Genomic DNA, 26,711 nt, shown 5'->3' with positions numbered 1-26,711 from the left:
GCCTCTTTCCCCTTCAATCCCACCCTGGGATTTTTCTTTAGGGTTTTTTTTTTTTTTTTTTTTACCCATAGGCTTCTCAGGAAGGAAAGGAAGAAGGAGAAGGAGACATGAAAGGGAAGAGAGAAAGACACTAGTATTTACTAAAAGATGGTCTATTCTTCTTTCTTGAAACTCCACTCCTTAATATCATTGTTTCTAAAGTCTTTTTTTTTTTTCAAGTGTGTTTTTTTAAGTGTGTTTTTATTTTTTATTTATTTTATTTTATTTTATTTATTTATTTTTATCTAAAGTCTTTTTGATCTTTGACCTTCATTAGAGCTCCTTTTTCTTTGTCAGGCAGTGTGTGGGGTGCAATGTGAGGAAGGAAACTTTCAGTCCCTCATAACATTTAGCCAACAGTGATGTCTGAGTGAGACTTTTCATACACGAGGGCTGAGAACCTGTAGGTCCTCCTGGCTCATTCTACCAGCCTAGACAGTCACTCCTTATTCTATGAGAATTGATAAAGTGACGGACATAGGATGTACACCCTTTGTTTCTTGGCAACTTTTCCCACAGGTTTGAGGTGGTTGGGTTCTGTATGTAAAGCTATTTTCATTATCAATTTTTACCCAGTTTATTGATTAATTTGAGGCATGTTGGACTCCTACTTAAAACAATCACCACCTGTTCAGAGTTTGAAAATTTACTAATTGCTTTCACATAGATCATCTCATTTCCTTTTCCAAAAAACTTGGGTGGAAAGTAGGCTGGGTATTACGGTCATTTTACAGATGAAGAGACTGACTTAGAGCGGTGTCTTTCCTGAGATGATGCAGACAGTAAAAGGGAGAACCATAGCTGAAGCTAGATGCTGAGTCATTCGACCCATATTCAGGGTTCCACACTCTCCCCTCACTACCCTCTCATCATGAACTCTGATAGTTTAGTCTATCAGAGGAAAATACAAAGAGAGCGTAAAACATGGTCTGACTGAAAAATCAAAGTACATATGCAAGACATGAATGGCTTCATGGGATATGTCAGGTCAGACTCTGATCTTCAGAAGCTCTATGAAATAAAAGAAGATTATGTCTCTCCTGTGTATAATTCAAAAATACAAAACAAGTCTAAAGAGTAGAGGTTCCACTGAAGTTTGGATTATTTTTTACGATAACTACTTCAGGGCTTCTTTTTGAAATATCCAGCATCTTTTTAAGAAGAGTTTTTTTTTTTTTTTTCTTCTGTGCCCTTGATTTACTTGTGTCCTAAGCTTAGTTGACTTTCTTGGGGTCCAACACATTATATTGTGAGTAATATAAAGGCAAAAGAGGTGGCTGAACATAGTGACACTAATTTTATGGTTTTATGCCCCTTAGCATATGGGATATAATAGGTACTCAAGAAATATTTGTTGTCTACAAGGGAACAATATCTTTAATTTAAGCACTATAAAGACACTCCGCCCAGTACTAAATCTGTCCTGGGATATTTAAAGATATTTAGGGACCATACTCCAGGTATTTTGAACCACTAGCCTAACAAATAGCTCAGCTCAAGGCTTGAAACAGAGAATCAAATTAAATTACTGTCAGTTTTCAGAAGTCAGTTGCCCAGATGTTTGAAAAGGATATTTGACTCCAAGGCTACATCTAGTGACCTCATTCAGGTATTGACTTTTTGAGGTAACCACTTTAATCTGTCTTGCTTGGATCAGTCCAACTCTGCTTATTACACAGTGAACTGCTAACTAAGAGAAGGAGGTACCTGCCAAGCTTCAACCTTCTTGATATCTGCGCAGGAACCGTTGGTGAAGAGCCCTCTCCCAGGTATGCAGGTGTATATATCTTGTAGGGCATGAGCAATGGAGTAGACAGCTAAGTAGACGTTGTAGGATATCCGTAAATGTGTATAATCCATGTAAGGAGTCTCGACACTGCTGATGTTCTCCTCCCCAGTACACAGAGGTCGGAAGGCAGTGGAACTATTGCTTAACCTGGCACCTCCTTCTTCATGACCTCTCAGGAAGGTGTCCACCGGTAATGGGCCTTTAGCACCCTCTTGCAGGTGGCAGTTAAATGTTTCTTCCCAAAACTCCTTGGCAAAACCATTGTGGACAGACTTCCTGGGGTGGACTTTCTGCAGGAATTCCCGGAAGCCTGGGATCTGCCCAGCTTTCAAACCAAACCCAATGGTGCCTCCGACCACATGGAAATACTCGGGCATAGCAATCAGGGAAGAGCTGGCCCAGGCCTCGCTGGCCAGCCAGATCCTGCCTGTGATATTGCGCCGGACGATCTCTTTGATGAGGGGTTCCAGGTCTGGGCCGCTGGAGAAGACGACAATGACTTTGGCGGTGGAATTCTGGATCACCTCCACCACCTGCTGGATCTTTTCCTCATCAGAGTATTGGGAGATGAGCTCGCTGAAGTCGATGCAGATGTCCCTCTCCTCAGCTTCCTCTCGAAACTTCTCGATCCCTGGCCGGCCATAGTCATCGTCAGCTGCAATTGTGCCCACCCAGTTCCAGCGGAAGTACTCGATGATGTCAGCCATGGCCGTGGCCTGGTGTTCATCATTGGGTATGGTGCGGAGGAAGGACTTGAATTGATTCTTGTTGCTGAGGAGTCTGCTGGAGGAGGCATAGCTGACCTGGAGAGAATACAGATTGAATGAGTGAGGGAAGTGCCAGGTGGACCACAAGGTGGTGTGGAGGAGAATCTTTGAGCATTCACTGATCTAATACATCAGACATGCTGGCCATGCTGGCCACTGCAGACAGAATAAAAGCGTGAGGACAACCAGAATCTGTTCCTCTCCAGTGTGAGCACTCAAGCACCTGCCAGTCTATCAAGGAGCATTCTAATTTCTAGTAGGTGATCCTTCACATTGCTCCCTTCAAAATGGGTCTGGGACTTCCCAGGTAGTCTAGTGGTTGGGAATCCACCTGCCAATGCAGGGACAGGGGTTCGATCCTCGGCTAGGAAAGATTCCACGTGCCCTGCCTGGGGCAACTAAGCCCCTGAGCCACAACTACTGAACCCGGGCTCTAGAGTTCTTGAAGATGCAACTCCTGAAGCCTGCACACCCAAGAGCAAGTGTTCTGCAACAAGAGAAGCCACCATAATGAGAAAACCACGCACCACAACTGGAGAAAACCTGTGTGCAGGAACAAAAACCCACCATAGACAAAGTAAATTAAAAAAAAAAAGGATCTGGCTATAAAGTCAACTCAACAACCATAGGATCTGCTTATCCTGTATGCACTGTTCCATAATTTTTCCTTTCTCTGTGCTTCTTCATTGGTTACAATAGCTCCATGTACATATCTTCTGTCTGTGGGGTCCACACTCTCATTTGAATATTTTAGCTTCCCCTTTACTATAATGAAGACTTTGTCCGTGACTCACTTCTGGAAGGAGTCAGGTTCCCTTTGGATTATGAACCTAAGGCTCTTTAGAGGAGCCCCAGGGGTTTCCCTTTCTTATCTGCCTAGTTTCTCTCTTCTAGTCTCCAGCTATTCCCTCTCTTTCTTCCCCTATCTTCCCACCTACTCTACCCCTACAGTACTTTAGACAAAAGTACCCACAATTGCAGTCATTTCTAAGAACTGCTTATCATTTAGGCTCAATTAGCCATTTAGGTTTATTAGGCTCAATTCCCCTTCATCACAATACCAATGAGGCGCATGACCAAATATAGTCAGAAAAACATCCTTTCCTGTCCTGGCTTCTCAGTGAGCTCAACCACCACTGAGAGCCCTTTCCTCTGCAGTTTCAGGTGGTGGTCGAGGCCGCTTGACAGACTTTTTAAAAAAAATATTTATTTATTTATTTGGCTGTACTGGCACACAGGATCTTCAGTCTTTAGTTTTGGCATGTGGGATCTAGTTCCTCGATCAGGGATCAAACCCGAGCCCCCTGCATTGGGAGCTTAGACTCTTAGCCACTGGACCACCAGGGAGGTCCCTTGACAGGCTTTTGATGCGGGTCTCCAAAACTTGGAGAGGCTGAAAAACACCCTGGAGAAGCTGTCTTGATGTATTTCCACTTTCTAGGACATAGCCAGTTCTATATTTGAGCATGGGAGTGGGTCACCAACAACTGAAAGCCAAGAGCTTTGGTGGTAAAAGATCTTTGCCTAAAGGGGTATCCAAATACCATGTAAAGCATTCATTAGTGCAGAGCTTCCAATTTCTTTTCACCTTACGGCAAGGTGGGGTGAATGGAGGAGAGTGACCAGCTCTGACCACCCTAGACCCCACCCACCATCCCAGACCCAGAGAGGATTAGTGTCTTAGCTCATCTGCAGCACCCTTGGGTATTCTGGCTCATCAGTGAGGAAGTTCCAAGTTACTGGACCATTTCTTCTGAAGGACAAAGCATTTTTTACACTAAATGGAACTTCTCAGAAATGAGGGAATGGTAAGAGCTTTGATTTTGGGAATTATAATGTGAAAGTGACACTTTTTTCTTTCACTGAAACAACCTCCTTCCTGTTCTACTATGAGATCTCATCAGGCAGGTAGTTAGATTAATTGTTGAGATGCTATTGTTTTTAGAGAGCTCCATTTGCAGATTCAAGTGACAGAAAAGTCTATTCAGGCCTTTTGTAAATTCATTCATTATTGTTCACTTCTTGATCTTCTTTTGAAAAATGGGCCAAAAGGGTTTCAAAGATTTAAAAATTACAAACAAACATATCCTTCATGGATATGTTTCTTTTAAAGAATGCATTTACAATATTTGTCTACTTTTAGAAAGGCAAACTATAAAAGTGGGGATAAATACCACTTCATTACCCACTCCTCCCCCAAAAAAGCCCCTTAAAAACACACAAAACTTTTTTGTTGTAAGAGGGAAGAGTCTCATGAATGATTCAGAAAACTTCTAACCACAACTTTTTTCCAGCCAGCCCACTTGTTCCAGCCACTTGGTGGCGTGAGTGGCATTAGAAATACAACTGGGGCCTCTGTAATGGCACCCCACTCCAGTACTCTTGCCTGGAAAATCCCGTGGACGGAGGAGCCTGGTGGGCTGCAGTCCATGGGGTTGCTAAGAGTCGGGCATGACTGAGCGACTTCGTTTTCACTTTTCACTTTCATGCATTGGGGAAGGAAATGGCAACCCACTCCAGTGTTCTTGCCTGGAGAATCCCAGGGACGGGGGAGCCTAGTGGGCTGCTGTCTACAGGGTTGCACAGAGTCAGACGTGACTGAATTGACTTAGCAGCAGCAGCAGTCCTCACCTTGCAGGGCAGTGGTTCCCAGTTCTGCTGTGTGTTAAACTCCTCTAGAGAGCTTTCAGAACTTCTGATGCCCAGGCCGCATCTCACGTTAATTAAACAAGGATCTCTGGTGGGTGAGTCCTAGTCATCAGTATGTTTAAACCTCTTGAAGTGATTCCAACATGCAGCCATGACAGAGAACTGGGGCCACAGATATACTTACATTGGTTTGACTGATAATCATTATGGTTTCCTCAACACTTTTAAAATTCAAGTTCAACTTAACTTGATCTTTCATCCAAACCACAGTGAATTAAAACCCTCCCCTTCATGTTCTTTATTTACTTGATGGCAATTACATCTTACATCTGTTGACCATGACAACTTGCTTTAACTGTGTTTTAAAGTATTACGGCACAATATGCCAAATATAAAGATGCATATTTGCATCTTGCCCAACACATTTACTGTTGCGGGCTTTGTTAGATCATTTTGGCACAAAGATTACAGAGCCAGGGTTTCCCCATGGGAAACACCTTTAATTCCCTGAAGTAAGGATTTGGGAAATGATGACAAGACTTTGTCAGTTGCCATGTATATAAAAAGGGATAATGGCTATCACCAAGGAAATGGAAACCTTCCAGCCTAGAAATGTCAATTAGCAAAGGTACTCTTGCAAATTTTAAATACTAGATGTTGAAGAAAATAATTTAAAGTGTGATTTATAATTACATTTAAAAATTGATATCAGAGATGCAACCCAGTTGGGCTGATTCTCCCATCCACGGACATTTAGGTTGTTTCCAATTTTTCACTATTATAAAATGATGTCACAGACCTATAAATATTAACACGAAAAAAGGTTTGCTCTATAGACTTAATGGGAAAAAAATCAGGTCACAAAATGGCATTTAGAGTTTGCTGTCTTTTTTTGGTGAAAAAAAACATGCAACTTCGAACAAATATTTATTAAAGCAGTGAATTGTTAGTATCTGAAAGTGTAGACATCTATTTCCCTACCTAGGCTGAGCTCTTGCACAGTAGACACTGCTTATTCATATACATTGTACAAGTACTTGTTGAATGAAACAGGATATTTTCCAGGTCTAGAATGTGCAAGATAATGATTAAGTTCCGGCGAGAAAATATGCTCTACTTTCCTCTGAGCTAAACTTTCAGCCAGAGGAGAGAGAGACAGAGACTTTTCAGGGAATAGGATTTACGGTGGATATTTTTGGTTTGAAAGGTGGGATTTACAGCATTTGGTCTTACTCCTTTTAGGAAGGGCAGAAGAATGGCCATAAACACTAAAGTTAAAAAAAAAGTTTTATGTTTGAAATAATTTTGGAAGAACTGTGAAGGTCTAGTAGATGTTGATGACTCTGGGGTCTCAGAAATCCCCAATGGTCATGATACAGATAATTAAAAGATCTTTGGTGCCAAAGTAATGCCAGAGAAAGGAAAATATAACAGCAAACTGTATCAACACTGGGTGTGGCATCCTCCGAGCCTGCTGTTCCTGATCCCTGCCCTCATCGCCCCATCTAAGGCAGCATGGGTACCTGGGGGATGTAGAAGAGCCCCAGCAGGTTGGCCACTGCTGTGGAGATGCCCGAGCCAGTAGCTCCCACCACTGCGATGGTAGAGGGGATGTGCTCTGAGCAGTTGCAGAACTCATCAAGGTTCAAAGAGTCAATTTTGTTCTGGGCCACAAAACTCAGGGTGGCCTCCAAGGCTTTAGAGACGGTGTTACAAGTGTCGAATATCCTGTATCCCAGGGTCATGTTGGGAAGAAGGGCTGGACTGCTGTTTATTTCCTCTATGGCAAATATCATAGCTTGTAACCAGCGAAATCCTCGGAAATTATACCTGGAAGAAAGAAGAAATGGAAGAAAGCAAGAGGCTTTCTGGTCAACTTTTTTAGAGTACAGACCGGGCAAAGCTGGGTTTGAACCTGCTCTGTAACTCTAGTTTCATGACATTGCCTTTTCTGAGACTCAAAGTCCTCTCTGTAAAACAGGGATAACACCTACTTCAGAGGGAGGCTGTGAATATGAGATAACTACACAAAATTCTCAGTGTGGTGCCTCACACAAAGTTAGGAATCAATAATAACAAGGACTGTGGTTAGTAATACAATGAATCATTTTTTCTGTATCATCCAGTAAAGAATTTGAAGTAGCTGATATGAAGTATTTTAATAACAGTAATACAGAGATTAAAAAAAAAAAGGATCAGTGAAAATATAAATAGATTAGGATTTTAACACATAGGAACCTAAAACTAGTTTCAGATTTGCAGTCACAAATTTAAACTATGACATTTCTGGAGGTTGAAGGGGAAAGAGAAATGAGTGATCTCATCTTCATAAACAAACAAGCAAACACATATTATGCGTAGGAAGCTGTTCACAAACAGTGGTTACTTCTGGGTGGTAGAATGATGAGTTTTAACATCGTGTGCTTTTTCTGGTCTCTTTTATACTTTGTATTTTTAAAAATGAGCATGCATTACTTTTCAAAGAACATTATTTTAAATAAAAATCAGGCAAATGAACAAAGAGAAATAGGGTCCATGACATAGGTTTTGCCCTCCCAGGACACAGCACATAGTGAGAACTTGGTAAGTGTTCTCTATCTGTATCAGTGCCCAGAGAAGAAAACCTAACGATTTCGCAGGTTCTCTCTTTGTATTGTGGGTTTCATGACTTGAACTCAGTGGCAGGGGGAAAGAAATATAAGCTGTTATACTTCACTGTATCAGTTAGCTTCCCAAAGTTCCTGGTCTAACTTTTAACGTGACATTTTCTCTTAGTAATATTTCTTCATATTTCCTTCATTTGTTTATTTTTAAACCTGAAAAGTTATGAAGACATATTATACAATTTTTCATTATACAAAACATCTATACTGCTAAACTGATTTTCCTATCTTTGTGTGTGTGTGTGTGTGTGCACGTGTGTGCTCTGTTGCTCAGTTATGTGTGATTCTTTGCAACCCTATGGACGATAGCCTGCCAGGCTCCTCTGTCCACGGAATTTTCCAGGCAAGAATACTGGAGTGGGTTGCCATTTCCTCCTCCAATCTTTCTTTAATACAATTAATATATACATATTACTTCAGGGCAAGCTCTTACGTGATCTCAGCTATGTATGTGGTACCTGCACAACTCTGTCCTCTAGGGTACAACAAAGAGGATATGTGTCCTCATGGATTGTGTGAAGGTTATAAGCAGCAGCATCAAAACTCTGCACTTAGCTTTTCTGCACTCATAAAAAAATGTGAGAATGTTATCTAATTTGTGAACCCTCATTAGAACATGAGCAGAAAACCAGTTTTGCTGGAACAATTGTAGCTTTCATTTTCATTTTCTAGCTATCAGAAAGACAAAGGAGAAGTGCTGGATCCCATCTGGAAGTTATAAGTTTCAAGAGAAAGTGCTCTTCTCTCTCAGAAGATGGGTCAAGGCTTGAGGTGCAGTAACGGTCTTTGATGTTCAGATTAAGGGTGGTAATATACAGCCTACTGTCCTCTGCAGAAGTCAGACACTATTTGAAGGAATTGTGCCCAGTGTTAGATGCCATAAGAGGAGTCATGATAAATTAGGGAACATTAGACAGAGGGCATCCAGAGTGGTGAGGGTCTGAAAATCATGCCCTGAAATAATTATTTAGAAAACCGAGACTACTAGGTCTGGAAAAGAAATGATTCAAGAGGGCATGTTAGCTGTCTTCTAATGGCTGAAGAGAGAGTCCATGAGGGAGTTAGATGGATTCTGTGTTAGCAGGGCGATTTCAGCTTTCTATAAGACTTTCTAATAGGAGTGGTTCCAAATGTTATGGGCTGCATTTTGAAGATGCCTGGGTCATGCCAGTCACTGAAGCTTCTTTCAACTTTAAAATCCTTAAAAAAATCAGAGTGAGGCAGCCAACACTCAATTATGACCATTGGGAGCACTTAAGGTCAATGGGAGGTTTTACTACTCAGGTTTGCAAAAACCTACAATAAATTTCTTTCTAGGTACTTAATCTTCCATTAAGCAACACTGCTTCCAGATGAACAATCATGACGCAGTTACCCAGTGACCGAGCACAGGCTCCAACAGCCAATGGGTTTTTCTATTTAATATCTTTGACATTTGATTTTTAGAAAAATTTCTTTTAAAAAAATGAGGGGAGGGGATAATAAGCAACAGCATGATGACTAATCACCATTTTTGAAAAGAGAACCAACTTTGAAAAAATTATTTTGGGTTTGGTACAGCTTTTTTCTAACCACCCAGAGGAGAAGCAACTTCTGACTTTACCTGATACACTCCACGGACTCCGGCCTCGACTTTAGATCCTGATCTTTCGCTGCAACCCCAAAATGAATAGGAAAGAGCCCCCCGAGGATAATGTCCCCTTTCTTTTGGGCTCGTTGGTCAGGCCCATAGGCGGAAGTGCACCAGGTAGAAAAAGCCAAGAGGATCCAACAGCAGCTATAAAGTGCCATAGTTCTGCTTTCTCTCCAGGAAGAGGGACTCAAGCGCTGGTGGTCTGGGGGCCCCTGAGGACTTTCCCCCTTGGTGCGACTCACTCCCTGCAGTGGGGGCACATGTCTACAGAATTAATAGAATGGAACCGTGGAGTTTGACTTTCCATTTCTGCCTTCTCCATTGCAGACTAGTGAAGTGGGTGGCTCTTGAGTCTTCAGAAGTCACATCATGCAGAGACCGTGTGTAGTACTTTCTAAAAAAAAGAGAGGCAAAATGAATTCAACTAAGCCTCAATCCCATGTTAGGATGACTGCAACAGAAGTGGCTCAGTATTTCCATTTAGAGAGGCAGGTGGGGAGGGCATCGCTTAGAGGCTCATGTTTATAGCAATTCATGTAAGATACAGAAAACTTCACTTGCCATATTCAGAGCAGAACTGTGTTTAAAGAGGCCACTGATAAACTAAAGCTTCACTGATGTTGCCACTGAATTTTAATCCATTCATTCTTCCCTATGAATAATGCTTAGAACTGGCTTAGTGGTAGCTGTTCCTTGTATTATAATATTATTAATGCTCTTTTATTCAGCATACATGTTTTTATGGAAAATATAGAGTGGGTCATATTTAAGTTTAGATCTGACTATAAGTCAAACAAAAATGTCAGAGAAGGCCACTTATTTTTATTTATTATGGTAGCCTCCCATTTTGGGGCCTCTTCATCCCAGATCTATGGTTTCGGTTTGTAAAATGATACTCCATAAACCTTTGAAGAGCAGTTCTTGTAAAGGATGCAGATAAATCAAGGGTCTGATTATGTTCTACCAGACTCTACAGCTGGATCTAGGGAATGGTCCTTCTGCCTTAGCACCATTATCCTAGTAGGAGCTCTCTGCTTCTCACTTTACACTCTGTCTCACCCTTTCTGTGGGTCAACTTCCAATCACCAATTACGTGTTGATTACACAGCCTCTCCTGAGGCTCAGGCCAGGCTCAGGCCCAAGCACTGTAACTGTGAGCTGGGCATCTCCACCCCAATGTCCCACAGGTGCTTCCAACTTGACAAATTCTAAACTCACCTTCCTCTCAACCTTGTTCCTTCTCCTCTGTTTTCTGGCTCAACAAATGACATGCTATCCACAAAGACACAAAATAAGGACTCCTCACTACCTCCTCCCTCTTCTCATGACTGTCTTTCACATTCAAATAGTTACCATGTTCTATAGACTCTACTTCCTAAATGTCATTGGAATGCACCTGCTGTTTCCCATTCCCAAGGCCATCTTAAGTCCACCAGCATTTCTTATCTGGATTTGTGCAATTATTTCCTAACTGGTCTTCCGTCTCTGGTTTTGTCCCTTTGCAATCCACCTTTGCAAGTCTTTGGATGCCATGGAACAAGTGGTTTGGAGCACAGGCTCTGGAGTTAAACCTGGCTTTGAATCATAGTTCCAACCATTTGACTTTGGAAAAGTTACTTAACCTCTGAACTCAATAAAATAATGCATGGAGAGCCATTAGCACAGTGTAACTAGTAAACTCACAGGAAACACCAGCTGTAATGAATACCTTTCCAGTCTCTTGCTAGTCTTCCCTTTGAACTCCACACTGCAGCCTCACTGAACTTCCATTATATCCTCAAGTACAGGCCTTTTTAAAAATCCTTAGACCTCACATATGCCATTCCCCTACCATGATCCCTCTGGCCTAAACTTTGCCTGGAAAACATCTTCTTGTCTTTCAGCTTTCAGACATCCATAACTGAACTCCTGTGGGCCAGACACAGCCTTGTACCAAGATGTGTGTCCAGCTTGGGAGTGGAGCACAGGTTGGATTTCTAGCCACACTAACCCCTCAGTTGTGCAGTAAGCAACTCAGAGGACTCTTCAGGGTCTCTCAGATTAGGTAGGTCCACCTGTTACAGTTTTTTATATCTTGTATCTTGGAGTTCCAGTCTTGGAAGACTGATCATACTTTATTATAATTAGATGCATAAATGTCTGATTTCAGACTCCAAGCTCTTAACCATGGTCATATACAGCCCCAGCCCCTTAGGAGCCCACCTCCTTCTCCAGTAGTCACTCTAGCAGAGGGTGCTGAGCGCCCATTGGAAGGAGCACCCCAGCAGATACTCAACATTCACAGAATTGTCTCCAATAACGTCTGAACATCCATGACCACCCTAGTTCTATGTCTCCAGTCCTGCTCTCAGACTTTTGGCTTCATTTCTTGTCCTTGGTCATATATTCATTCATACATTTAATAAGTACATGTGCTAAGGACTGGAAATATAAAGGTGCCACACACAAGGATGTTCTCTACCCTCAGGAGCTCCTCAACCAGTGGGCAGAATCTACTTCAACATTCAGAAGTAAACTACACACACACACACACACACACACACACACACAATAGTAACTTTGTTTCCAGTGATTACATTCAACTTTGCTCACCAGCACTTAGCACAACGTCTGAAATAGGAATTGCTGAATAAATGTTTGTTGATTGAATGCATATACAGGAAAGTACTTTGGAAAAAGATAGAAACTAGCATCATGTCAGGTCCTTTAAACATCCAAAGTATTTTGAACCTCACAATGGTGAAGAGGGCAATACCAATTCCACTTTCTAGATGGGGAAATGGATTACTCATGTGAGAAATTCTGGTGCTTGAATTAAGAATGACTCAAGAACTCAGAATTTTAAGAAATCCTGTGTGGTGTACTTTATGAGGAAAGGGGACATTATAACTTGCTAGGGGAAGTCTCTGAGACCTGTTAGATTTTTCCTGTGAAAGATTAACTACCTGGAGAAGTTTATTAACTTCATTAGTACATTCAACAGAAAATTTATGGCAAGTAATAGATAAAGTAGAGATTTTGGGTCAATTTACAGCAGTTAATTCCACGAGTCTAATGTGGTTTCCAAACTACCCTTTTTAGTCTAATTACCGGGGTCTAATTGTTTCAAAGCTGAGAATCATTTTATACCCTTCTTCCCCCTTACCTCCCACATCCAAATATATTGTTCCATTGACTCTACCATCTCTTTCCACTCCGTTTTTCCTTCTTGATTCTTGCTGCCACTGCTTTAGCTAGACTACCATTGCCCCACCACCCCCAACTTCTTTGTTGCAAAAGTTTTCTTTTATTTCCACCTCATTCCTCCTAACCCCTACATATTGACAATCACAGAAGTATCAAGTGTGATCCTAGCACAGAGGATTAACTATTGGGTTCATCATTGTGACTTTAGCTTGTAATAATTCGAATGCAAAAGTTCTGAATAATCACTAACATTTCAGTTGTAGGATCTATGGTAGGGACTTTGAATTGTATCCCTCATATATTATACTCCTTTTATGGCACAGTAAAATAGTTTTTACCTGGATAAGGTTGTTCAGAATAAAGACTACTTTCTCCATAATTATGTGTGGTCATATAACTACATTATAATTATGTGTGGCCATATGACTACGCTTTAGCCAATGGGACGTAAGCTGAAGTACCCTATGGCAGCTAACTATGCTTAAGAAAACTACGAAACTATGCTTAAGAAAGAGTTGGTGTTTGTTCTTTGTTATTTCATCTCCCCCTATGCTTAAGAAAGAGTTGGAAACTATGCTTAAGAAAGAGTTGGTGTTTGTTCTTTGTTATTTCATTTCGCCCTTCCTCTGTTCTGCTGCATGGAGGTGGATGTGACAGCTGGAGCCTATCTTGAACCATGAACCATATCCCAGGAAATGATGGTGCCATGACCTGAGGATTTCATGAAGCAGAATCTCAGGCTGTTCCTGAATTTTTACATGACAGAGAAAGAAAGCTTCTAGCTGGTTAAGCTATGTTATGTATATATATATGTATGTATGTATGTATATATATATATATATATAGGCAGCTATGTTAACAGTTGGTTTCTCTTGGTGGTTCAGTAGTAAAAGAATCTGCCTGCCAATGCAGGAGATGCAGGAGAGCCCAGTTTGATCCCTGGGTTGGGAAGATCCCCTGGAGGAGGAAATGGCAACCCACTCCAGTATTCTGGCCTGGAAAATCCCATGGATGAGGAACCTGGTGGGCTACAGCCCACAGAGTTGCAAAGAGTTGGACACAACTGAGTGATTAAGCAGCACATGCACGATATTAACAGTGTCTTATCCAAGAGTCACAAATAAACTCATTTGTTCTCCTCACTATAAGTTCATTTCACCTAAATCGTATATAATCATGTTTACCTCCTGCAAAAAGTATCTCAAACACAAGCTGAAGCTAGTATTTCTTCTTTGTCTCAATGGCAGACAGAAGAAGAAGAAATGACTCAGACTAGCTGGTTTTAATTTAGAAGGTCCTTGAAGTCGTGAGTGTTTCAGTACTGACAGGTGATTGATTGATCATTGAGCTCCTCATCCAAGAGACTTGGGATGGGAGGTCAGAGCAGACTGGTCTATGGTTCCACAAGTTCATGAGCTTCTAAATTCATGCAATTACTTATTCACTCAAAAAACATTGATTGAGCTCCTCTATTTGCTAACCAGTCCATCCTAAAGGAGATCAGTCCTGGGTGTTCACTGGAGGGACTGATGCTAAAGCTGAAACTCCAATACTTTGGGCACCTCATGGGAAGAGTTGACTCAATGGAAAGGACCCTGATGCTGGGAGGGATTCGGGGCAGGAGGAGAAGGGGATGACAGAGGATGAGATGGCTGGATGGCATCACCGACTCGATGGATGTGAGTTTGAGTGGACTCCGGGAGTTGGTGATGGACAGGGAGGCCTGGTGTGCTGCAATTCATGGGGTCGCAAAGAGTCGGACACGACTGAGCGACTGAACTGAACTGAGGGAGTGCGAGGTATTAAGGAAAGAAAGTTGAGATAGTTGTCGTCAAGGCACTCAAGGTTTAAAAGGAGACAGGATGGTATATTATAATTACAGTGATACAAATGCTAAGAAGAAGAATGAATTAAGCATTGAGAAAGTACACAGGGAGGCGTGACATTCTTTCTGGTGACTGCCTTGAGACAAAATTAATTCACAGTGGGGGCTGGAAGCTTCAAGGGGGTGGGGCCTGTCTCTTTTCCCCATTGTAAACTGGCACCAAGCACAGTGCCTAGAACTTAGTAGATGCTCCACAGATATTTGCTGAATGAATAAATGAAGCATAACCAGTTAAAACTAGGGACTGGTTGGGCAATTCTAGGATGGAACAGGGAAGGGGTTAACCCACAAGACTGAAAGTTCACAAGGGAAGGGGCTTCAGGATCACAGTTGCATCCCCAGCATGGAACCAGGAACCTGGTACTGAATGGGTGCCCCCAAAATACCTGTTGAACTTGGCATTTGTCCAAAAAGTTGGATGGCTCATCCAAACTCCAGAGTCAAGGACAAATTAACACAGGACAGTGAGGCGAGGTTAGGGGGTCAACCCAGAAACACTTCAATTTTCATAAAAGAAATCTTGGCTCTTTTAAATGGCTTTAACATTTTGAGAAATTCTGTACTCTAGAGGAGAATGGTTTTGTCCACATTTCAATGAGAGAAAACAGAGGCACAGACCTTCTGAACATAAAATCACTTAGTAAATGAGAAGCACAACAAGCTCAGAAACTACAATTTCTCAACTCCCAGCCTGCAGAAATAAGAATTCTAGGTTGCCTAGAAAAAAGGTGATTATGGAACCCAAATAGATTTCCAATAGAGATCACTTATCATTTTTCTTCCTAGGGCAAGTACACGGATTTGTCTCTGGTTTATTGTACTGTAATCTTTGCCCTCTTTCGTCATTCTGATTTTGAAGAATACTAACAGTAAGCTGTGAAGCCACCACTGCAGAAAGATGAAACGTGTATGTTTTAATGGGGGTGAACAGGAAGGAAAAACCTGAGAAAGTTCAACTGATAATCACAAAACCCCATGGAGCTGGTTCTGGTTACAGACTTTTTACCTCTTGCTGAGGACACATCCACAATGTGGGTTATTATAAGCACCTGATACACATTTGCCAAAGAATTAGAGACCTCTTATCTGTGATCACCGATGTGACTGATCTCAGTTCTGTGTCAGACTTCACTCTTTCTATATGAGAGCAGGGGACACCTTGTTTTACCATGAGGGCCCTCTTTCAGCACCGCGGGAGCACAGACTGCTGGGTCACACTCGGCTGCCTTTCTCCAGCCCTGCTCGCCACTGCCCACCAGCTGCACAGGTTCTTACCCTCCATCTCCCTGACGACAGGTGTGACTTTTGAAGAGTCCATGCCTCATTTAGCTCTGGTAATGGCTTAATTGAGTCGGAAAATGCAAGGACAGGAGCGTGATAAAAAACCAGCTGAGTTGGGTTCCTGTTAGTCATTGGAAAAAACTACCAGGGAAGGGACAAGAAAGGAAGGATGGACTGGAGTGGGGAGGAGCAGCATGGGGTGCCGAGCAAAGTGGGGCAGAGAGCTCAGACAAAGCAAATAAAGAAGATGAATAGGAGAGGAAATGGACATTCATTAATGTTGTACTATGAGCTCCTTGATGCAGGGTCTGGGACCTGGAGGGGTTCCGTGAATGACTGAATGACTATGTGTGTGGAGGGCCCAGGGCATGATACACTGTCTTAGAAGTTTACAAAACTATTGCAAAAAGAGACAGAAGAAGAAAAAATAGAATGAGAGTTGAGGGGGGTGAAAATTCCAAGTTAAAAAATGACAAGAAATGCTCATTTCTCTGGTTGAGAATCTCGTGAGTTGAAAATAAGTGGACACTGGCTTTGGGCTTTGATTTTGCCTGTTCTGTTCCATGGCAGAACTGAATGAGTTCCTGGGGGTGTGAGACACAAGTTACGAAATTCCTTGTTCTGAAATGTTTCCTTTAAGAAAGCTCTGCTGATAGATGTGTGGACACCCTCAGACTTAGTGAAATGTTTCAGGTGAAAAGTAAAGACATGCAAGTCATGTTTCTATAGAGAAAATGCCAGAGCCTCAAGTCCTATGTGAAAGAACTATTTCTGTTGAGTAATGTCTCAGTATTGCCTTTCAAAATCTCAGGGAACCCTGACAACCCAGGGTGGCATTTTTCAGCTTCGTTCCCCAAGATGATCTGCCACCACAAAGTATTCTGCGGGTAAAATAAGGTTGTGTACTTTATGCCACAAGGGCACATTCACCTCCCCAAAGCTCTGATAAGTCTTGCAGTAAAGAAAGCTGCTTCACTTTAACCCACTCATTTCCAGATTTATTTCAGCCTGGGACACTTTTCTCCCTTCAGGACACTTGTTACAATGCTGTGAAGTACAGGCTGGGGAAGTGCTGATGTAGGTGAAAGCATAAAACCCTTCACCTGAGCCTTTCCCATTCTCTCTGGATGCATTTTTGAATGAGGAGGTATGTCTGCCTCTCCCTGGACCTAGCATTTTTTGTAACCCCAGCTATGAAATTCCAAAAGATAATACCGGGGAAAGGAAGGATTGAGGTGGAGAGGTGAGCACTGACACATATTAGAGTCATTTTCTGGTTTTGAGCATATATGCCTTCTCTCTCCTCCTAAGGGAATATTTCTGCTGAACTCAATAAACTTGCACACCCAGCCTTTCTCTCTCCTACTTGCAGCTCTTCTGGCCTCAAAACTGTGTCCCCCTACAAGACCATGGGAACATGCAGTGGTGTGCTGGCAAACCAGCTCTTTGAAGGCCAAGTGAAAAACAAAAACAAACCCCCAAATGCCCTGATTTGTAGTGTTTACTGAACATTCCCACCATGGCTGAATTCAAGCTACCAATGGCTTAACAAACAACTTGCGTAAATCCTGGATATTTAACCACGGGCTCTTGTGAAGCACTAGAATCTACTGAAGCATACCACTCGGACACATCTCTAAGTAAATGGAATCCTGGTCTTTGGCAAAACTGCCCAAATTACTTTATAGACATTATGAATCTTTTATCTGCTGTTTCCCTCTCTGCTCCAACTGCAAGCTGCAAGGAAGCTGCAAGCCAAATTTGTGGCCTCATTCTAGCTAAGATAGACACTGCTGCTAAGCTGTTAAGTCACTTCAGTCGTGTCCGACTCTGTGCGACCCCAGAGACGGCAGCCCACCAGGCTCCCCCGTCCCTGGGATTCTCCAGGCAAGAACACTGGAGTGGGTTGCCATTTCCTTCTCCAATGCATGAAAGTGAAAAGTGAAAGTGAAGTCGCTCAGTCATGTCTGACTCCTAGTGACCCCATGGACTGCAGCCTACCAGGCTCCTCAGTCCATGGGATTTTCCAGGCAAGAGTACTGGAGTGGGGTTGCCATAAGTTTGCTAGATGATACCAAATTGCTTTCAGAAGTGATTATACTTATCTTTTTTACTTATCTTTTCATGGTCACCATATTATCCAACTAGATTGTTAGCTATTTAAGACAGAGATAGATCTGATACTATTTTTGCCTAGAAACATTAGGCATTTAATAAATATTAATTAATTAATTGATTCACTGATTGGTATTAAAAAGAAAATCTGAGGGATTCTTTTGGTATTTTCACAATAAGAAGATGATCCATGGGAAAATCAAATGTAAGAATGTTTCGTTCACTACCACAGTTGTTGGGATGGGCTTGATTATGATCCTGAGGAAAGCTTAAATTCTTCAAGATCAAAGACTAGGTGCCTTTTCATCCAAATGGAATATTGTGATAAAGGTACGTTGGAGCAATGGATTGACAAAAGAAGAGGCAAGGAACCAGACAAACATTTGGCTTTGGAGTTCTTTCAACAAATACCAACAGGAGTACATTATATACATTCAGAACAGTTAATTCATAGAGACCTTAAGCCAAGTAACATATTTTTAGTAGCTATGAACCAAATCAAGATTGGAGACTTTGGACTGAAAAATGATGAAATGTGGACAAGTAAAAAGGAAACTTTAAGATACATGAGCCCAGAACAGCTTTCTTCCGTGAAAGACTATGGAAATGAAGTGGACATCTATGCTTTGGGGCTGATTCTTACAGAACTTCTTCATATATGTCCCACTTATTTAGAAACAGTGAAGTTATTTGACGATCTAAGGAGTGGCAACTTAGACGTATTTGATGACCAAGAAAAAGATCTTGGAGAAATTACTCTCAGTGGACCCCAAGAAACGACCTACCACATCTGAGATACTGAAGACTTTGAAGGAGTGGAATAATGTTACAGAAAAAAGGAAACGAAACACATGTTAGATACTTAAAAAAGTATCCTGCTTCTGATAATTCCATTTTCCTGTCAGTGTCTAAAATCTGCTTGGGAATATTGATGGTATTTATCTTCTATTTTCATTTTTTCTCTTAATTTTTTTTTTTTTGCCACATTTGAAGAAAGGTTTACATTTTTTCTTACTTCAGATAGAAACTAGAAGCGTGCATTTTTGTGTTCTAATATTATTTGTGGTATTACTTTTTCTTATTTCTTACTGCTCTTGTTTCACTCCAATTTCCTCACCATGTTAAATCTTTCATTTTTATAAACGGTGATGGGAATATAAACACACAAACAAATGCATGAATCTGGTGTTTTGCTGCAGGCAATAAGTGTCCCCAGGTGAAACTCCCTGTGTAAGTAGGAAGAAGGGGCCTGGGAAAGTCATTATTTCCTCACTGAGTGAGTAGATTTAAACAGACTGGGACACCAGGACATTAGTTTAAAATAAACTACAGAATTTTAGAGGTAGACGGGACCTGGGAAGTTTATCTAGTTTATACTGAAGCCTTCTGACTCACTGATGTTTGGATTGTGGTGGCCAGTTTTATCACGCATAGGAACTTGAACTCAGAACTCACTGAAAAAACTCATTGTAAGGTTTAGTAATGAAAAGGAAGTAATTTTCTTTCTTTCTTTCTTTTTTCTGATTTGTCAGTGTACCCTAATATGTCTTAGTATTATTTTAGGTCTTTGAAAGATTAAACTTACTTTCAGTTACAGTCTGAGATCTATTGTGGGAATTCTCGTAGTTTTAATTGGACCTCAGGTGCACAAAATTGGATTAATCCATGGTTGGTGACACAGCCTCATCATTGGCCCTTGGTCCTTTTTTATTTCTTTATTATTTTGATTTTTTTTTTCTGTTCTTATATCTTTCCCATTTTTTCATCAGAGTTTTGGTCCTTTCTTCTCAAATTTTAAGACTTCTTTATATATTACAGATTAGCCCTGTATCTGTGATATATGTTGCAAATGTTTTCTAATTTGGCAGCTCTTTTTTGATTTTACCCTACCATGCAATTTAAAAAAACACTTTCATGTAGCCAAATTTATGAATTATATCTTTTACTGCCATTGGATTTTGAGTCAATGTTAGAAAGCTTTTCCTTACATTGAGTTTATAGAGAAATTCACCATATTTTTTCTAGTTTATTAAATTATTTTCAATCAATTTCTTTTTTACATTTAGTTTCCTAAAGAGTGTGGAGTTTATTTTAGTATACGGTGTAAGGTATGGATCTTTTTTTTTCCCCTGCTGTATCCTTGTCCATCTTTTATTTATTTGTTTATTTTTGGCTGCACTGTGTTGTCATTGCTGCACAGGCTTTCCTCTAGTTGTGTTAAACTGGGGCCACTCTCCAGCTGCAATGCGGGGGCTTCTCATTGCAGCGGCGTCTCCTGTTGTGGAGCACTGGCTGTAGCGTGCACGGGCTTGGTAGTTGTGGCTCCAGGGCTCTAGAGCACAGGCTCTATAATTGTGGTGCATGGGATTAGTTGCTCTGTGGCCTGTAGGATCTTCCTGGACCAGGGATTGAACCAGTGCCTCCTGCACCGGCAGGCAGGTTCTTAACCTCTGAGCCATCAGGGAAGCCCTAAAGTTTGAATTTTATCTTTTTTCCAAGTGGCTGCCTCCTTGTGCCAGCAATAGTTATTAGAAAGCCCATCTTCGCTTCCATGATTTAAAATACCACATTTATTATCTCCATATTTATTCAGATATACTTCAGGTCTTTCTATTCTATTCTACTGGTCTATAGGTCTATTTTGGCAGTTAGGTTCAGTTCAGTTCAGTTGCTCAGTCGTGTCCGACTCTTTGCGACCCCATGAATTGCAGCATGCCAGGCCTCCCTGCCCATCACCAACTCCTGGAGTTCACTCAGACTCATGTCCATTGAGTCGGTGATGCCATCCAGCCATCTCATGCTCTGTTGTCCCCTTCTCCTCCTGCCCCCTCCCAGCATCAGAGTCTTTTCCCATGAGTCAACTCTTCGCATGAGGTGGCCAAAGTACTGGAGTTTCAGCTTTAGCATCATTCCTTCCAAAGAAATCCCAGAGCTGATCTCCTTTAGAATGGACTGGTTGGATCTCCTTGCAGTCCAAGGGACTCTCAAGAGTCTTCTCCAACACCACAGTTCAAAAGCATCAAGTCTTCGGCATTCAGCTTTCTTCACAGTCCAACTCTCACATCCATACATGACCACTGGAAAAACCATAGCCTTGACTAGACGGACCTTTGTTGGCAAAGTAATGTCTCTGCTTTTGAATATGCTATCTAGGTTGGTCATTACTTTCCTTCCAAGAAGTAGTACATTATTTTCATTATGGGAACGTATAGTATAGTTTCACCTAGTACAGTTTGATACCTGGTAGACTGGTCCACCTTTGTGGCTTGTATTTCTTAGTGTGTTCCAGCTATTACTGCATGTTTTTCCTTAAGAACTTTAGCATCAACTTGTCAGTTCCACAAATAGCTTGTAACTATTTTTACTGGGATTGTGTTTCACCTTTATGATGATGAATTGTCCTATCTAAGAACAGAAATGCCTTACCTTTTGTTTAGGTCTAATTTTCGAGTGTTTCATCATTTAGGTTTTGCACATTTTTGTCAAGTTTATTCCTAAGTATTTAATCCCCTTTGTTATTATAAAGGATCTTCCTTTACAATTATGTCCTTAAGCTGATCATTGTTTGTGTCTGTGAAAGCTATTGTGTTTCATATATCAATTATATATCAGATACCTTGCTGAGTTCTTTTACCATTTAAATTTGCTTTACTGTTCACTGATTCTGTAGTATCTTCTAGAGATATTCTTTTTTCTTTCTTTCTTCCAACCAATTTTTTTTTTTTTTGGCCACGCATGTGGAATCTTAATTCTTGTAGCAGGGATTGAACCTGCACCCTCTGCAGTGGAAGCACAGTGTCTTAACCACTGGACTACCAGGGAAGATCCTATTATTTCTTTTTTTTATTGAGACATAATTAACACATAACATTATATTAGTTCCAGATGTGTAACATAATGATTCATTTGGCATTTGTATATATTGTGGAATGATCACACAATAAGTTTCATTAACATCATCACCATTCATAGTCACAAGCTTTTTTTTCCTTGTAATGAAACTGTTAAGATCTACTTCATTAGCAACTTTCAAATATACAATACAGTATAATTAACTATAGTCCCCATGTTGTACATTACATTCCCATGACTTATTTATAACTGGAAGATTGTACCTTTTGACCAATTTCTTTTATTTCTTTATTGACCCACTTTTATTTCTTTATTGACCCACTTTTATTTCTTTACTTCTGAGTTACTTTTAATAATGAATAAAATCTATCATCCAAAACAAAGAACATCAGTAGAAACCTATGTTCCCCTCTTGTATACTGTTCTGCCTCCCTCCCACCAAAGAAACCATCACCCTAAACCATGCATTCATCATTTCTTTGCTTTCCTCCCCACCCTTACCCCCCAGAACACCTGCCTAAAGACTTTTAAAATCATAATAAAGCCTGGGAAGATGCACATCAAAATGGTGAGTGATTAGATCTCAGTGATGAGATTTGTATTTTTCCTTGGTTGTTTTTGTTTTTGAAAAAAAAAAGTATTACTTTTAAATCAGAGGAAGGCAGTATTGTAAATTTTTACTTAAAAGGATGGCAATACAAAACAAAAACATTTACCAGGAATGAAAAATATTGCAAAAAAGAGATTTTACTAAGATTTTACCATCTAGTTTTAGTATATATGGGCTTCCTGGGTAGCTCAGCTGGTAAAGAATCCGCCTGCAGTTCAGGAGACCTGTTTCAACTCCTGGGTTGGGAAGATCCCCTGGAGGAGGGCATGGCAATCCACTCAAGTATTCTTGCCTGGAGAATTCCCACGGACAGAGGAGCCTGGTGCACTACAGTCCATAGGGTCACGCAGAGTCAGACATGATGGAGTGACTAAGCATGCACACACTCAGTATATATACTCTGAAATACATTTTGAAAATATGCCTATGGATACTTTTACTTCTTCATATCCTCCATATTTTTTTTTCTTATTTTTAACTCTCATTTTTACTTCATCTCACTTCTATCTCTATCTCTCTCAAAATAAACGTTTAATTTATATCTAAGACATTAGATATGTACAAATCATAAGAAAACTGGCACAATGTAAACATATCCATGTAGGCAGCATTCAGATCCAGAAAAGAACCAGAATCCCTGAAGTCTCACTCATGATTCCTCCCAGTCATTACCCTTCACCCAAGGTAATCAGCAACCTGACCCCAGAGAAGGGCATAGCTACCCACTCTGGTATTCTTGCCTGGAGAATTCCATGGACAAAGGAGCCTGGTGGGCTACAAGTTCATGGGGTTACAAAGGATTGGACACAACTGAGTGACTAACACTTTCACACTTCACAACCAACAGCCTGACCTCTTAAGATTACAAACCAGTGTTCCATATTTTTGAACTCTGTATAAATGGAATTATACAATATATACTTTTTTGTGTCTGCCTTTTGTCCAACATTGTTTTTGCAAGATTCATCTGCATTGTTATATGTAACCACAGTTTGTTTTTCTCACTGTTATATAGAATTTTATATGATTATATAATACATTATCCACCTGTTGATGAACTGTTTGGAGTTTTAATGAATAGTGCTGCTGTGAATATTATTGAATGTGCCTTTTGGTGAAATATGTTGAGTATCTACCTAGAAGTACAAATGTGGGATCATAGAGTTTGTGTATGTTTAGCTCCAGTAGGTAATGCAAAAAGTTTTTTAAATGGTTGTAACCAGTTTATCTTCCCATCAGCAGCATATGAAAATTTCCACTGATCCATACCCTTGCCCACCCTTGGTATTGCCAGTCTTTTATATTGTGGTCATCTCTTGCTTTCCTTTTATATAGTGATATTGTGTCCATCTGTATTCCTAAAAAGTATTAAAATTGTTTTTAGTTTTGAACTTTATACAAGTGTATCATGCTGTAATCTTCTGAGACTTACTTTTTTTGGCTTAATATTATATCAATAAGATTTGCCTATATGACTATGTTTTACTACGGTTCATCATTTGACAGCCGTATAATAGTCCACTGTGTGGATATATCACACTTATGCACTTTCCCACTGATGGGCATTTGGACTGTTGCAGTAAATGGCAATCCTTTCCTTCAAGTTTGCTCTAGGACTGTGCAGGACTCATGCAAGAGCTTAAGAAATTCTAAAGAAACTTGAAATGGATAACTGCTTTTAGCTTCTTGCACATTTATTTGCAAGGCCAAAAATGACATACCCTCAGTATTCTATCATCCTGCTTTCAAGAAGATGTTCTCCTCAAAGTTAATGAAAGTTACATACATTTAAAAAATTAGGGCTGTTTCCTCTTGCTTATTTTACCACTGCAATGAAAGACCAGAGGTAGAAAACTCAATCATTTAAAGGTAGAATAGAGTGGCTTCATTTTTTTCCAGGCTTAGCAACCCAAATTTCTTTCAAATGTTTCTGCTAAGGGTTATCTCAAATATTTTCTAAAGAGATAGTACACTCATATCCCATGGACTTTCTCTAACTCTTTTATGTCATTTTTTAGAGTATGCTAACAAAACTTGGTACCATGGTTGAGACTGACCTCAGGTTGGGGTGTACCACATCCCAGTCCTCCCATGACAGATCTCAGGATGCTTTTGCTGCCTTTTGCCCATAACTCCACACTCTAGCTGACTCACATCCACATTCTGTCATTTAGGTCCTCCTCATTTTTCTAATACACATTTGATTGAACAGTCCTATCCAAACTTACATTTGTATGTTTTAAATCCCCAAATATATCACAGTGCAACCATTAAAACTGAATATTATGTTATTATTGAAGAACTATTGCATCCTGTTAAGTTCATTTTGGATTTTGTTCCTATTTTTTAAGGACCATGTCTCCCTGTCAGGAAATGCCAGGAAAATTTTAAGGACTGAATAACTGGCCTCTCTAACTCTGTACAGAAGACTCATGAGCCATTATTAAAAAAAACAAATCCTACAACATGCCACCTTCCATTGCCCCTGTGAGAAGATGCTCCACTGTTAATGACACCTGCTGCTCTTCTGGAGAAAGCCTGTCTCAAAGTGATAAACTTTCCCCAAATAAATCACATCTATGTTCCTATAAGCCTGACTTTGAAGCTGGAATATGCGACACATCCTCCCACATGGTGGAAACCCATTCAGTTGATTCTCTGTAATGTGGTACCCCTTAGGCAGAACTGTGACTGTATAAAGAGCTTCATATCTATCAGGCTGGGTGCAGGGCAATGTGAGGTCCTTGGATCAGCAGCAGCAGCAGCATCACCTGGGAACTTGTTAGAAATGCAAGTTCCTGGTCCCACCCCAATCTACTGAATTAGAAATTCTGTGGGTGGGACCCAGCAACCTGTGTTTTAACAGGCCCTCTTGGTGAATCTATTGTACACTTAAATTTGAGAAACACTGCATAAGCTCAAGTGAATAGTCTATTCTTTGCCCTGAAAAATCTGTTTCCTAAAATATGATTTTCAGAATGAAACTTTCCCCCCACAATACTATAATCACTTCCCCCAACTCCTGTCCATCCCCACCAGCATAACCTAGGAAAACCAAAATGCACAGGAACAACAACAGTTTCCTGTTAATTCATTCTTCAGTTTTCTTGAAATTTTTCTCATGCAATAATTGCTAACATTTTAAGACACTAGTATTCCAGGAAACATAATTCAGAAATCATTGCTCTCTTGCTAGGGTAACTTTCTGAAATGCATCCATAAGCAGTACACATGTTCTGTGAACTAGAGAAAATGGCCATTTACCACAGAATGGCCACTTCTTGCCCTTTCTCCCAAGAAATGGAGGGGTTTCCATTCTATCTGGTTTCCATTCTCCTCTACCTTTCCCTGCAGAATCTTGGGAGCTCTATTTTTAAACCTAAATCTTTCATTATTAACCATTTTAAGATTTGCAAAATTTGAGGTACATACTCCTCACAGCCAGTACATTAACCCCAGAAGCCCAGGAAGGCGGAGGACCCTGTTCACACTGGGCCATTAGAAGTCACCTTCACAAACAGTCCCTGTTTAGCATCATTGGTCTCTTCTGCTCTCTCTCAGAGTCCTTCCAGGGGCTCAGAAAGGCCTCTCTTCCCCAGGAACTGTAACAGTCCTGAACACTCCGAATCCCTGGCCATCCAGTATCCTCTAGTGCTCTCTGCTGGCCCCTGAGCCAGTGAGGGGCTCCTGAAGAGCTGGTCAGGGTAAGAGGCAGCCACCAGAGGCTTTACAAAGAGCTCCCCATCTCAAAAAAGGTCCTCATTCCTTTTTTGAAATAAAATTCTATTCTCTTATTTTTGTTCTCTTCTCTCTCTCTTTTTCTTTCCTTTGTCTTTTGGAAGTTTTTAACTTTTAAAAAAATCTTTCTGATGAAAAATAAAGCTCTTTTACAAGTTACAGGTAAGGTTATTATTCCTGCTCTTATTCAACAGTGCTCATGTGTCGATTACAGTAGACCAAGGGTCAGCACACCAAGCCAGTGTTTTTATAGATAGTTTTCTTGAAATACAGGCATGCATATACACTTGCATATTATCTGTGGTTGCTTTGGGGCTAAAAGGGCAGATCTGAGTAGTGATGGTTTGGTCCATCCAGAGACTATTTGGTCCACAAAGCCTGAAATGTTAACTGTTTGGTTCTTTACAGAGAAAGTCTGTTGACCCCTGGATTACATGGAACATGGAGAAAACTCTACTTTTGCCATGACAGTATGCTGACAGTTTTGGAAATAGTTATGTGCCT

At 40.7% G+C, this 26,711-nt stretch overlaps 1 protein-coding gene and 1 pseudogene across 1 annotated transcript in view; one reads left to right on the top strand and one right to left on the bottom strand.

Moving 5' to 3' along the window:
* CASR (calcium-sensing receptor) overlaps positions 1-26,711 on the bottom strand; it is an 89,560-nt gene that overhangs the window by 22,860 nt on the left and 39,989 nt on the right. Inside the window, 3 exon segments of the mRNA XM_010834252.1 lie at positions 1,747-2,631; positions 6,768-7,074; positions 9,511-9,934. Of these exon segments, the coding sequence (XP_010832554.1) occupies positions 1,747-2,631; positions 6,768-7,074; positions 9,511-9,698 (1,380 nt within the window). The 5' untranslated portion in view covers positions 9,699-9,934.
* LOC104984589 lies at positions 15,781-18,801 on the top strand (annotated as a pseudogene).

Source organism: Bison bison, unplaced genomic scaffold (genome assembly GCF_000754665.1).
Source record: "Bison bison bison isolate TAMUID 2011002044 unplaced genomic scaffold, Bison_UMD1.0 scf7180017864032, whole genome shotgun sequence".
NCBI classification, from domain to species: domain Eukaryota; kingdom Metazoa; phylum Chordata; class Mammalia; order Artiodactyla; family Bovidae; genus Bison; species Bison bison.
The sequence above is the reverse complement of the archived record's forward strand: the minus strand, read 5'-3'. Positions and strand labels throughout refer to the sequence as shown.